The 15,022-nt window shown below is 48.8% G+C and overlaps 1 protein-coding gene across 3 annotated transcripts in view; it reads right to left on the bottom strand.

Annotated features, from left to right (window-relative positions):
- The window catches only part of ttc28 (tetratricopeptide repeat domain 28), a 273,284-nt gene that overhangs the window by 114,225 nt on the left and 144,037 nt on the right, over positions 1-15,022 (bottom strand). For 2 of the 3 annotated variants that reach the window (XM_056281622.1, XM_056281630.1), the window contains one exon: positions 6,360-6,507. The exons of the other annotated variant lie outside the window; for it this stretch is intronic. In XM_056281622.1, coding sequence (XP_056137597.1) covers positions 6,360-6,507 — 148 coding nt within the window. The remainder of the gene's footprint in view (positions 1-6,359; positions 6,508-15,022) is intronic. 3 annotated transcript variants of the gene reach the window in all.

Raw genomic sequence — 15,022 nt, 5'->3', positions numbered from 1 at the left:
TTCGGTTCTGGGACCGTGAACGGATTCTGCAGGCGGCTAAAGAAGAGAGACGGGTCATGTGGGAGGGCAGCCACGTTATGCTCTTCCCCGACTTGGCGAGCGCGACACAGATCAGAAGGGAGGGGTCTGCGCCATGCAAGAAAGTTCTCCACAGACGCGGGATGAAGTTTGCCTTGCTCTTCCCAGCGACACTGAAGATGGAGGTCGGTGGCGGATCCAGATCGTTTGTGGACCCGAAGGAAGCCATGACGTTTCTACGGTCTCAGAAGTGACACTTTAGTTGATACGCACACACTCACCCGAGTATTTCGAAAGGGCCAGGTGAGTGTATATTGTGGTGTGGTGTGAGTGTTTTTTTTAGTGTAATGTTTCTTGTTGTTTTGGGGTTTTTTTCTGTCTTTTTATTGTATGCTGTTATTTGAGTATATGTCTGTTACACTTTTGTATTGAAAAAGTTGAATTAACTATAAAATCATAAAAAAAACTCCCATCCATCCATTATCCAAGCCGCTTATCACAATTGGGGTCACGGGATGCTGGAGCCTATCCCGGCAGTCATTGGGCGGAAGGAAGGCAGGGAGACACCATGGACAGGCCATCAGCCCATCACAGCCCCCACCACACCACACCACACACACACAGACACACACACAGACACACACACACACACACACACACTTAGGGACAATTTAGTAGGGCTGATTCACCTGACCTACATGTCTTTGGACTGTGGGAGGAAACCGAAGCACCCGGAGGAAACCCACACAGACACGGGGAGAACATGCAAACGCCACACAGAGGACGACCCGACGACCCGGGACGACCCCCAAGGTTGGACAACCCCGGGATTTGAACCCAGGACCTTCTTGCTGTGAGGCGACTGCGCTAACCACTGCGCCACCGTGCCGGCAAAATCAAACTCGTTCCATTTAAACTTGTAATGTGACTTGTACAGAATCATTTATGAAAATTCCAGAAAGTTGAATCAGTTCATCTGGACGAAGCGTTTATTGGGAGAAACGTTTCATCGCTCATCTTAAGTGACCCCATCAGTCTCAACTAACTGCAGAATGGGGATACTCGAACAAACAATCAGTCAATGTGGTATCTCAAAATCCAGTCACTAATATCTGACATACTGTGGGTGGCTGACATATAATCTAATGAAGAAAAAAAATAATTACAAAGCAATTAATATAGACTGAGAGCCCCAATCCACATTCATCATGGGAGACAATTAGCGTCAGACTGAACATTTCAGCGGAGACTGTGAAACATTCTAATTTTGTGTGTTTATCGTACTGTACCAACCACCTATGAAACCAAGCTCATTATCCATTTTCTACATATTTCTGGGGTATTTAATGAAGACCCACAAAGAAGCATCCCTTGTACTCGTTCTGTGATTACGCAACTGTGCAATATTCTACCTAGGCGTAGCTTGAAGAGTGAAAACTCCCGGTGAGATGGCGTGTGCGGTAAACAGTCTAATTATAAACCGGTAAATCACGCGGAGTTGACAGGAGTCGCCCCCCACACCTCCTCTCTAGGCCCAAGCAGCCGAGTAAGAGAGAGAAGTGGACCATGGGAATGAGAGGAAGACCACGATCTATGCAAACCTCTGCATACTGAAACATGCCCTATTAAAATAAACAATGGCGCGGGTCTGACATCGCACATCTCACTCTGCTGCACTCGGAGTCTGAGAACGATGCCTCCGCACACAGACCGTGGAGGAGGAAGAGCTGACAGGATGATAAGAGGAGGCAGAGGGAGAGAGACAGGGATGGAGAGGGTTGTGAGAGTAATGGAGGCGCCGACTCTATGAGAAGCCTTTGTTGTCGGAGATACAAAGGCTTGTAGTGGTGTGAGTCATATCAGACTGTGGAAGCCGCTGAACTCCGGAGCGACTGGGGAAAAAAAAAAGAAAGGGAACAAACTGATCTCTGATCTTCGCGAGGAAGAAAGGAAAAATAAAGAGAACTAGTAAGAGAATGAGAGAGCGGGGGAGAGAGCGAGAGCGAGAGAGAAATGAATTTCAATTGTTTTGCCAAGAATTGGTGATTCATAAACAGTTTTATGAAAATGAGTTGTGACAACTTTGCATGCTTCAATAACTTCACTATGCACGGGTCTTGAAAATCTTCTGTCACATTCATTATTTGACTTCCGCTATCCTCGATATTGTTTTTTATGTATTTATTTATTTTTGTAATCCCTCCATTAGGTGGAACTCTCCTCTCAGTGCCAAATAACAACTTGATATAGCAATTCTTTTGGGGAGACCAAAAACGGGGCATCCGGGTGGCGTGGCGGTCTATTCTGTTGCATACCAACACGGGGATCGCCGGTTCGAATCCCCGTGTTACCTCTGGCTTGGTCGGGCGTCCCTACAGACACAACTGGCCGTGTCTGGGGGTGGGAAGCCGGATGTGGGTATGTGTCCTGGTCGCTGCACTAGCGCCTCCTCTGGTCGGTCGGGGCAACTGTTCAGGGGGGAGGGGGAACTGGGGGGAATAGCGTGATCCTCCTCCCACGCACTACGTCTCCCTGGTGAAACTCCTCACTATAATGTGAAAAGACGCGGCTGACTCCACATGTATTGGAGGAGGCATGTGGTAGTCTGCAGCCCTCCTGGATCGGCAGAGGGGGTGGAGCAGAGACCGGGACGGCTCGGAAGAGCGGGGTAATTGACCAAATTCATCCATCCATCCATTCATTATCGAAACCGCTTATCCTGCTCTCAGGGTCGCGGGGCATGCTGGAGGCTATCCCAGCAGTCACTGGGCGGCAGGCAGGGAGACACCCTGGACAGGCCGTCAGACCATCACAGCCCCCCCCCCCACACACACACACGTTCACTCTTAGTTCACTCTTAGGGACAATTTCGTACGGCCAATTCACCTGACCTACATGTCTTTGGACTGTGGGAGGAAACCGGAGCACCCGGAGGAAACCCACGCAGACACGGGGAGAACATACAAACTCCACACTGCTTTTGGCTCAAACCCAGGACCTTCTTGCTGTGAGGCGACTGTGCTAACCACTGCGCCGCCGTGCTGCCCTGGCCAAATTCAATTGGTGAGGAAAATAAATAAATAAATAAATAAAATAAACAACTAAGGTAAGTGACCCCTTAAATCACATTTTGACACAAACACCCAGTTACTTTAGTATCTGTTTCAATATATCTAGGAACACATGGGTGGGTGGGTGGGTGGGTGGGGGTGTGTCAGTGCTTCCATATTCAACTTAAGAGTAAATACAATAATCCAGTCGTTGAAAAGGTGGAATGCAGTAAGAGATTCAAGTGCAACTAAAAAACTGGATTACAACACATCCGTGTAATCATAATGCTGTGCATTAACATGTGCCTCTAAAGAAATGGCCGTGAAGCCTGTTTAGTCAGCTACCGCCCGTAGGCCTCTCGCACAGGGAGCTGCATTTGTTGCTAAAAGTGAATCTACCTGTTTAAGGCCTTGCAGAAAGTTCTCTCGGAGCTTTGGGGATCCTCAACTCCAAGCTGAGTCAAAATGAAAATTAGTGGGTGAGGTAATCCGCAACCGATTCCTAGGAGGGGTGTGTTACGCGGCCGATAAGCGAGCCTGGCAGCAACATACAACTCTTCGGCTAGAATGAGAGAAGGCTACACTCGCCTACCTTTCGCTTATCAGAGGGCTTTAGCTGTGTAGCACTGATTATCCCCCCTGTTTGCTGGCGTAACATTGATTATCATCCCCCCCGTGCCAGGAGCCCTTCTGAGAGGATCATTGCTCTTAATCCCCTGACCTGTACCTCTCCTTAACACACCTTGGATTTGGTCCTCTTTTGGTTGCCCGGAACTGTGGGAAATGTGGTAAACAATTAAGAGATTAAATGGCTTGGACTAAGAGTTGGTCCTCCCCTGCTGAGGAGACCCACTCAGGTCCACAGTGCTCGGTTCTGGGCCCACACCCAAACCCTTCTCTTGTTTGGCTTCCAGTGACAGGCTTACAGACTCAGTGTTGCTCAGATTGGCTCCTCACTCTTTATTTGCATGGGTTTTTTTTCTCTTTTCTTCTCTCTTGTATTCAGCTGCAGTGATTCGCAAACAGGGATTCAAAGGAGCACTAAATTCAGTGTAAGAGAAAATGATCCCTCTCTGTACAGAACCATTCAGGACCACTGTCATTGTACTGCTCTGTACATTTTGGATTCCCAGACAAGGCAGCGTTTATTCACGTGTACACATCCGATTCGAAGCAGCAAATTCACAGGAAGACAAAAATGGACTCCACGATGACTCAGGCTATGCTGGCAGTCTGTGCCAACCACATTTACAGCACATTAAGGTCTCCGCAATGGTCTGCTTAAAGGAAACGTAAACCCATGGTGAAAATAGAGTTGGGAAGATGGATTTTTAATAGGAATTAATGATTCATGCATCATCCAAACCGCTTATCCCACTCTCAGGGTCACGGGGATGCTGGAGCCTATCCCAGCAGTCATTGGGCGGCAGGCGGGGAGACACCCTGGAAACGCTGTCAGGCCATCACAGCACCAACACACACACATTCACACCTAGGGACAATTTAGTACGGCCGATTCACCTGACCTACATGTCTTTGGACTGTGGGAGGAAACCAGAGTACCCGGAGGATACCCACGCAGACACAGAGAGAAGATGCAAACGCCACAGCTCATCCTCTCCGGTTCCTGGGTCACTGCATGATTCATGCAAGTGACTGAAAATAAAGTGCTTATACAACTAAGATATTTGTCTCCGAAAGTCCGTTTTTAAGCGGGGCTGGTTTCACGGGGGTCATCATTCAAACTTTGATAACTTGGGGGAAATCCAAAAAATGCTTGCATACTGTAAATGCTCTGACTTTAAGGAAGCTCCCCACACAGCAAGTAGGGCTTAAAGCAATGGTATCAAAGCCCTTGAAGACCACCTTGAAGATGGTGTCATCTTCAAGATGGAAGTTCATTTCAGTTTAGGTGTGTTGTTACCCCTTCTGCATTGAATTTTTTTTCTTCTTTTTTTTGGGGGGGGGGGTTCCCTGGTGATTTCCCCCCTTTTTGTCCCCAATTGTATCCAGCCAATTACCCCACTCTTCCGAGCCGTCCCAGTCGCTGCTTCACTGCCTCTGCTGAGCCAGGGAGGGCTGCAGACTACCACATGCCTCCTCTGTCAGGTGAAAAGAAACGGCTGGTGACTTCACATGTATCAGAGAGGAGTTTCGCCAGGAGGACGTAGCGTGTGGGAGGACCACGCTATTCCCCCCCAGTTCCCTTTCCCCCCTGAACAGGCGCCCAGACCAACCAGAGGAGGCGCTAGTGCAGCGACCAGGACACATACCCACATCCAACTTCCCACCCACAGACATGGCCAATTGTGTCTGTAGGGATGCCCGATCAAGCCGGAGGTAACACGGGGGATTCGAACCGGCAATCCCCATGCTGGTAGGCAACGGAATAGACCGCTATGCTACCCGGACGCCCCCTACTGCATTGATCATTGACACCAGTGGAGTTTTGTCAGTGCTGGGCTTAACATGCAGCCTCCTCCTGGCATTAGCTCAGCTCACAATGATCTTATAAGTGGTCAAACATGCCTGAAGCTTTTGTTATGGGCTCTCGGTTTTACAAGCTACCATCATGTGCATGTACTTATCTTACACTTACTATCCCTTTCAGCGAAACTGTTGCAAGGTTTGTTTGGAGAAGTACGAGTCCGGGCCCCTGTTGCTTCAAAGACAGCCAGTTGGCAAATATAAAACAGTTGATAATGGGTCATTAACTGTAGTTTAGTGAAAATCTCTGTTAAAGTTAGCTACTTATAAATACGATCAGCGCAAGGAAATTAGGTGTTTGCGGGGCAAGGCGGAGACAACGGCGGCATTGTTGGATACTCATTAAGATGGACGGTTATCTATGTGTTTGATCAGCCTGTCTAACAATTAGATAAGCTGAACCTGCAGGGCCCGGAGTCTTGGCAGCTATTTGACACCAAAAGTCAGTACGTTACTGACTTTTGGTCACTAAAGACAGACAGACAGATAGGGAAGATGGTCTGGCAGAGAAACTGACAGAAGGCTTAAGTCACCCCAACACATCTATTGACTGACAGAGAGTAGGGATTATCCGAAAGACAGGCTTTCAGACAGCTGTAGGACAAAACATGCAGAGGTGAGGAGGCAGACAGACTGAAACACACACACACAACTGCTGTAATATGCCAACACAGCAACGGAGATGTCGGCTCCAATAAATATCTGGACAATGATCAGGGAGGAGGAAATTCCAATTTGGGGCAAAGAAGCCCAAGGAAGAACCAAATAAAACACAGACAGACACACACCAACATGGTACCATACCTCGTAATGGAGATTTCATGGCAGCCTCTACCATTCCCACCAGTAGCTGCAGGCTTTTGGGGTCTTGGGCCAGCCCCGATGCGAAGGCAGCCAGCGCGTCGGCATGGCGACCAAGGTACTGAAGGGCAACACCCTGTCGGAAGTATGCCTGCAGGGAGAAGAGAAAGAGAGAGTAAGAAAGAGTCATCAGGGCTCCAGTCTTGCACCGCAGCATGAGCTTTATACAAACACATTACCAGACACACTCATTTCACGCCATTTGCATTTTTTCCACATGAGCAGTTTTCAGAAAATGGCACCTCTCTCCTTTGTATTCCCATAATAGAGTGATCACTGGGATTTTTGTACTTGTTAATTGGATTATAAGTTTTACATAAATGCACATGTTACACACTCGCTGGCTGGCTGCCTTTCTTAGGGACAACCATTGTTTTCTATTTGCATTTATTTTTTTCCTCATCTGTTTGCTGTAGGGGTCAACTTTGAACGAGTAAGAGCTCTGGGATTCCTATTTGGCTGTGTTGGGGGGGGTCTTAAAGAAAGAGAAACAGAGTCAGAACTTCTTACTGAAGTCACTCTGTTTCATCAAAGAATACCCATACCTCTTCTCTTTCACACACAGGGCATGGTTGTAAAATTAAAACACCAACTCTCCTACCCCGCTACTGCATTACTGTTATTTTTTACATTGCACACATGTTTCTCTGTCAAGTTTTGGATGTGGACGGCTACGTAACAAAAGCACACAAGAAAGTAGTGATGTAGTCAGTAGGAAAAGAAGGAAAATGAATTGAATTTGGCGTTCACCAGTTTCTTCCCAGAGCTCAAAAAGTCAGATGGTTAACGGAGTATGATTCAATACCGAGGAGATTTAAACTGCATGTGACTGCCGACATATCTCATTGTGAGAGTCTGAAATGTTTTGGGACATTCTGCAGATTGAAAACTAAAACAGACGCTATCTCGGATCCAACCCCTCCCACCTTCAGCCCCCACTCCCACAAGTGTCTGTTTCTCCAGCTTGTCTGTGCAGGCTCACTAGATACAAGAAATGTTTTGTCCCGGTTTGTCCCTCTGTTTGTTTGTGTCTCAGGCCTGATTCAAGACTGATCATACTAAGAAGGACCTCTGCCTCGCTCTGACCCTTTCCCCCCCCATCTTGGACTGGACAAGACTCGGCTCATGATCAGCTGTCCACCTCCCTACTCCCAACCCACTATCGCGTTGACTCCCTTTAATGAGCAACAAACTTATGTCATCAACTAAGAATGACACAATCTTGAGATTGGGGATAAGAAAGCAGTTTGATTTGCCAAGAGATGATTCATTGAGCCCAAAAGGAAAAATAATTCGCAACCAGAGGGCTCCTAACCTTTAATCCTCTGCTGTAATCGTACGCATGCATGCATGCGTGTGTGTGTGTGTGTGTGTGTGTGTGTGTGCGTGCGTGCGTGCATGCACTGCACGTGCAGGTGTGTGTGCAAGAGAGAGAAAGAGAGAGAGATAATGGGACAGCAGCAGTTAAGGCTGCCGCCTGGCCACCTCAGCACTGAAAAGACAGTGACTCCACTAGTGACTTCCAAAAGTGACACAGGGGCTAATTTGCCATTAGCATCTAAGAGGCCTTTTCATTAGTCTTCCAAAGTGTCTCTGTTAGGACTGCTAGGAAGCAGGAAAAGGAGGAGAGGATTAGGGAAAATGAGACATGACATCGAATTTATGGAGACCAGTAATTAATTTTGCTTCCATTCGAGCCCCCCAGTTGACTACCAATTTCTTTCTGTCCCACCCCTCAGCCACCACATCCCTCTGCAGCCCAGCTCCATTGAAACAGACATGGGCAGAGATTAGATTCAAAGCATTAACCTTTGTTCTAACACTATTATGATAGGAGGAGAGTGCGGGCCTGGGCATCTGCTCAATAATAATTGCATCTATTGGTGGTGGAGTTTTGGCACAACCTTAGAGGTGGAGGGTAGAGAGGCCGACTGACGTTGCGCCCAGGGGAACAACAGACATTTAAAAGCGCTTCTCCCTTTGATTGGATTTACAATACGGCCGGTCTGTCGGAGATTTTCTTTCATTCGCTTCTGAGCCCCGCGCCCTGACTGGGAGGACTAAGGAAAGACGAAGGCGGGAGACACATAAAGGCTTGCTTCAAGCAAAAAACTGACATCCCCTTTTGTCCTTTCATTTCACCCTTTTCTGCCCTACATGCATTAAAAAGTCTGCACCCTTTCTAGCAGGCATTAAAATATTGCAAACACAAGCATGTGCATGAATACATAAACCAAACAGCCACGGCCAAAAGAGGAAAAAAAAGAAAAAGTGACAGAATCGATGCACTATACAGCCTTTAAGGAATTTTTTTTTATTCCATTAATCGACGACCACAGTCAAAACACATCATATAAAGGGAGCACAAACAACAGCACACAACTGCAAACACACACACACACGTGTGTGTATGCACAAAGCCACAGAACACATGAAATAGGCTAAACTCTACTTTTGCATAATGCACTTTAGGATGGCTAAATACAGGGCACCCGGGTAGCTTAGCAGTCTATTCCATTGCCTACCAACCCAGGGATCGTCAGTTCGAATCCCCGTGTTACCTTGGGCATCCCCACAGACACAAGTGGCCGTGTCTGTGGGTGGGAAGCCGGATGTGTGTATGTTTCCTGGTCGCTGCACTAACACCTCCTCTTGTCAGTTGAGGCGCCTGTTCTGGAGGGGGGGGGGGCGGATGGTGTGATCCTCCCACGCGCTACATCCCCCTGGCGAAACTCCTCACTGTCAGGTGAAAAGAAGCGGCTGGCGACTCCACATGTATCGGAGGAGGCATGTGGTAGTCTGCAGCCCTCCCCGGATCGGCAGAGGGGGCAGCGTAGCGACCGGGATGGCTTGGAAGAGTGGGGTAATTAGCCAAGTACAATTAGGGAGAAACAGGATGGCGAAATACTTAAAATATAGTAATACTGAACAGTGTTTTAAGGTCAACCGCCAGACTGTTGCGTTGATACTGACATGGAGTGCGTAATGTGGGAGTATAGCTAGCATTGCATGAGAGGACGAGACTGATAGAAGACAACAAGCCGGCTATGCTATTGGCAAGAAGTATTTTGGGAAAGGGGGTGGGGGTGGGGAGGGGAGCACGCCTTCACCCCAACAACACATTTTCTATTCATACTTAACAGGATCGTTTCTAAAAAGACAGCAGCATCCACTTAGAGCCGCCGCTCCAGCGATTAGCACCGCCTCTAGCGTTCAGCCAGACATGGAGAACGAGAGAGAGACTGAAGGAGAGAGAGAGAAATGGAGAGAGAGCGTCAGAGGGAGAGAAAGGACTTCCACAGATTAACTCTGCCCTTTAAACATATGGCATTAAGAGACGCTGCAGAACGGAGCGAGTCGACGCTTAAATCTCGCTGCCAAAAAAAACCCTCCTCTCCGAACCGGAACCGGGGAGCATCACGCGGCGCCACTCCTGTGAAGGCGCGCGCTCACAAAGCCAAGGCCCTTCCCATAGCCGGCGACGACACGCGCGGCACGACAACCGCCACCGAACCCTCTAATGACGTGTTTAGCCCCCAATTCAAACAGGTGACGGTGCCGAACCGTTCCGAAAACTTCGCCTCCTCCGCGTCTTTTTTTTTGGTTTGAAGCAGCAACGGGGTCGATGTCACAGAAAAACGGATTGAGTGGGTCGGTTCCTCGTGCTTAACCCACGGGTAAATTCTGTGCGCGTTAATGTGTGTGTGTGTGCGCATCTCGGTAAACGTGCGCGTGTCTGTAAGAGAGAGAGAGAGAGAGAGAGAGAGAGAGAGAGAGAGAGAGAGAGAGAGAGAGAGAGAGAGAGAGAGAGAGAGAGAGAGAGAGAGAGAGAGAGAGAGAGAGGGCACGGAAAGACAGAAAGAGAACAGAGGGGATAAAAGCTTTCCTTGTTTCGCGAACATTTTAATATTTCATGAGTGCTTGTTTGAAGTAGTTTTAAATATTCATGTTTTTATGCTTCGGAGGAAGAGGGGGAAATGATGCAAAATGAAAAAAAAACGGTTATCAACTCTGGTAGACACTGCAACATATTGTAAGTGAGCATTATACTGTACATGCACATGTGCACAAACAAGCCTGTGCAGAAAACACAGACACACATATAAAGTAATATAGGCACGCACACACACACACACACACACACACTCGCACGTCTCTTGCTCGGGTTTTCCTTTCCTTTCTTTAGATGACACTTGTGGTGATCACAGCCGGGCCTAGTCGGGGGGCAATTGGACAGAAAGATGACAAGATTAAGCTGGGGAATGTGGCACAGAAATACATGTTTAAGGCTCCTCTATTATTTTCTGGGTACACGTCCTTGTTCTCTCCCTTGGCACCTCCTCAGATTAACCCCCTGGGATGCATTTGGCCCTTGTGTGTGCATGTGTGAGTGAGTGTGAGTGTGTGTGTGTGTGTGTGTGTGTGTGTGTGTGTGTGTGTGTGTGTGTGTGTGTGTGTGTGTGTGTGTGTGTGTGTGTGTGTGAAATCTTGGTCTAACAGGCTGAATGGTAGATTGCAGTACAAACACATTCCTACTAGCTATGCTTTATTTTCCATCCATCCATCCATTATTCAAACCGCTTATCCTGCTCTCAGGGTCGTGGGGGATGCTGGCGCCTATCCCAGCAGTCATTGGGCAGCAGGCGGGGAGACATGCTGGACAGGCCTCCAGGCCATCACAGGGCCGACACACACATTCACACCTAGGGACAATTTAGTACGGCTGATCCACCTGACCTACATGTCTTTGGACTGTGGGAGGAAACTGGAGCCCCCGGAGGAAACCCACACAGACACGGGGAGAACATGCAAACTCCACACAGAGGATGACCCGGGACGACCTCCAAGGTTGGACTACCCCGGGGCTCGAACCCAGGACCTTCTTGCTGTGAGGCGACCGCGCTAACCACTGCGCCGCCACATTTACCGATGCATCACATTTACTGATGGAATAATGATAATAATAATAATAGCAATAAAACAATACAATAAATAATAATAATAATGAAAATGTGAGCGATTACAATAGCCGCGTGGCTCCCATCACCGCCGGTACTGGAAGCCACGCTGCTTTGTTTTTATTGTTTACTTCATTTTTTGTTACGCTGAAAACAAACCGAAAATACAAAATACGCAACAAAACTTCCAAACGGAGGAATGATTTGTGGCTGGTCAGATATGTACACACAAGACAGTCAGCGTTCTGTCAGGCGCAATCGAATACACATCGTTTCTTATCTCAGTTCTTCCAATGGTGGGGGGGGGGGTGCTCACAAAATCACATTATCTCTCACAGTATGAGAGGTCCTGTTCCAGCCGACGAAGAAGGAGTGGTCGGCTACGGTTGTAAGGCTGGTCATCTGTGAGCAACATCAACCTTCACCCCCCCCTCCCTCCCCTCCCTCCCCCATCACACTGAGAGGAGGGGTACGTGAGATGGATGGATAGATGCTCCCTGTGACAAAATGATGCTGACCAGAAACTGCAAATAGTGGGGGAATTTGTCAATCTCCTCCTAAAAGCTGTTGCCGAATCAATTTACCCAGGTAATGTGCACCGGCTGAAGACCCCTGCCCTGGTAGTGAGTTATGTCTCCACCGCTGGACCCGACTTTTACGCCTTACATGTTAAGTGTGGTAAAATGAGAAACAGAACGACGCCTCCCTAAACAAACAGCAGGACCCCTCACCCAGAACCCGAGGCAGCCTGTCGCTGAACTAACCGTCCCGGCTGTTGCTCCAACAGCCGAGGGTCCGGCTGTGCCCCCGATCGGTGGGATCAGCAGTAATAGAGACGCTCCCAAAACGTGGCAATCGATAGACGAAGCGTGAGCTGGGGTTCAGATGGTGCCACGCCCTTCGCCGCGGCGCGCCCGGGATGCGGCTGGTGCAGATGGGTTTCTGATTGCCCACAGGGCTGCCGGTGCCAGCGCAGAGCCTCTGAACAGAAACCCCCTGCCAGCGCCATAATAGGACCCAAATCAGACCATCAAATAGGGACAGCAGGCTACAAGCTCACTGCAGATGCACAAAATACACACACAAATACAAAATAACAAAAAACACATCAATTAGTGCCGGCAGGAGCCCGGCCATCTGTCTCCGGCAAACACGCTTTTACTTGGTCTGCCACACACCAGCCGTCTGAACAGGCTAAGACGGCGGGATCAGATTAACACTAATGGTGTGGCCCGCACAAAAGGATCGCTGCGTTTCCTCTCCCCGTATCCCGGCTCCATGAACGGCCTAGGTGCCGTTGCCTGGTTTTTCCAGTGTGACCCAGAAATGTCATTGTGTCGACCGGGGTTTTCAGCCGAGCGCCCCCTGCCATCCCCCCCCTTGCATATCCTCTGCCGCCGCACCTCAAGGTGACACCGTCGATTTTCGTAGTATACAAAATGTCAGCTGCTTAATTCAATATCTGGGGATAACTGTCGGCCATGACAAATTAGCTCGGAGAAAAGTTCAAAAAAAAAAGAGGGAGAAAGAAATGGAATTGAATGATCGGTGCTTTGGGCTTTCCGCTCTTCAGCTTGACAAACTAACAGCCAGAGAACGCAGCACAACGGTGCCTGGGCTTAATTAAATCCATTTCTGACGCCAAATCCTTGTTTTCGCTCCATCCCTCTGTTCTTCCCCGCAGGTACACGCTGTCCTTCCTTCAGGAAGACCTTTGTTTGTGTGTGTGTGTGTGTGTGTTTGTGGAGGTGGGTGGGGGTGGGGGGTATTACACTTACACTCCAGGCAAAACATAAACCTTTGCCCTCGGGGTCACGAGGATAGAATCATGACACTGCTGCCTGTCTATTACTATCTCCCCAATCTAATAAGACCACGCCTGAGACCACCAGACACCGCCCCCCACCCACCCCCACCCCCCGCTCTGCATGGATCATTGATCAAATGTGTGCGAGCGAATGTGTTTTCACAGTCAAGCAAAACACAGCCGGGTCCCCATTCCTCCTCACACTCACTCACAAACTACTGTATAAATTCGGCTAATGAATGGCGTCGCTTTGTGGCACTTTATTTCCCCCCCCCCTTCCTCTACGTGCTGACTTGGGGGTGAGGGGGGGGCGTTGCAGAACAACATGGGTCAACCCCACGGTGATTTCATGCTCTCCGCCGGCGACATAAGCCACATCAACGGTGCGTGTTAAGTGCTTTCGGAAGTCCACGGCGGTGCTTTACAATCCGCACGTAGGTAGCTATAGTAAAATATTTATGATCCACTGATGTGTCCCCCCCCCCCGAGGGGGGAGCCGTGGACACCTGTGACTGCCGTTCCACCCAAGGCCGTTAATTTGAGCACCGGGTGTGACGGTTTTAATAACGGCGAATTAAGCCGATCATTCTTCGAGGAGTCGGCAATTAAAGGGTAAATGTTTCATCATTCCGCCTCCGACTGAATCCGGCCTCCGATCAAACGGGATGAGGCCCAGGTGAAAGCCACCGCCCAGGTAAAACCTATCGCTGGGAGAGCCGGCGCGGCGCTCTCTCATGGCTGCGGGGGCCATCGATCCGGAGGCTCCCGTCAAACTGGCAGCCGGTGCAGGACTCTGGATTGGAAAAGGTCACAGTCAGGTACGTGGAATCAATGCCGAGCACTCTGTATTCACCGTGTCTTGCATTATCTTGCCCGGGGGCGGGGGGGCGGGGGGGTGATGGTGGTCTAGCATTTTCTAAAAAATAATTACCAAAAGAGAAAAAGACGCTTCAATAGAGAAGGGTCAGGACTCGTGATCGGGAAAGTGTCACGCTGTGCAACGTCAATTTGTAGCAAGTCAGAATAAAAGAGAAGAAGAAAAACTGATATTGCTCGTTTATCACAAGACGGCATGGCGGCGGCACACCGTGTTGTCCCGCGGTGACACGCTGTCACATTACACTGGTTTGGCAAAACGAATATAATCCTCATCCAGCTACGTCAATGTTCATCCGAACAAAAGGGTTTTTTTTTTTTTACAAGTAACAAATAGAAAGTAATAAATCAACAGATAAAATATTGGCAAATTTTGCGCAGATCATGCAGAGCACCTTCATTTTAATGTTGCGAAATGTGTGTCACAGACTCCTGCTATGATTTATAGCCCCAATTTGTCACACGGCAGAGCCGCACGCGGCGTTCATAGGGAAGCGTACGCGCTTTCTTATTAGCATCTTGAAAGTCTGGAGATGCGAGTCTTGAGTAGGTCAGGGTGCTAAACAGATTTCCGTGGCCCCCCCTCTCGGGCAGACATTTGGCTATTTTCTGCCTCGGTATTACCCACAAACCCCACAGCCACAGGGGCTGACTCTCAATTAAAGCGGACATTAATTACTTAAAGGAGCTTTAATCAATCAAGGCCAGATGGTGAACCTGAGAAAGAGAGCCACTCCAGACTGGAAGAGAGCTACCCCTCACCCCCGGCAGGGGTGAGGGGTAGCTCTAAACGGCTGCATTTGAAATGACATATGTATCGGGAACTGCATATTCTAGATACTATTTACAAGCAAAGTGGGTGGTAGCGCTTTCCATCTATCTAGTGGGACATGAAGAACCGAGCAACTCAACGATCACTTGGAGCAACCCGCTTCCAATTAACGGGCTAGAAAGCACAAAAAGAG

Source organism: Lampris incognitus, chromosome 1 (genome assembly GCF_029633865.1).
Source record: "Lampris incognitus isolate fLamInc1 chromosome 1, fLamInc1.hap2, whole genome shotgun sequence".
Classification (NCBI taxonomy): Eukaryota; Metazoa; Chordata; class Actinopteri; order Lampriformes; family Lampridae; genus Lampris; species Lampris incognitus.
This window is presented reverse-complemented; position numbering and strand designations above follow the sequence as displayed.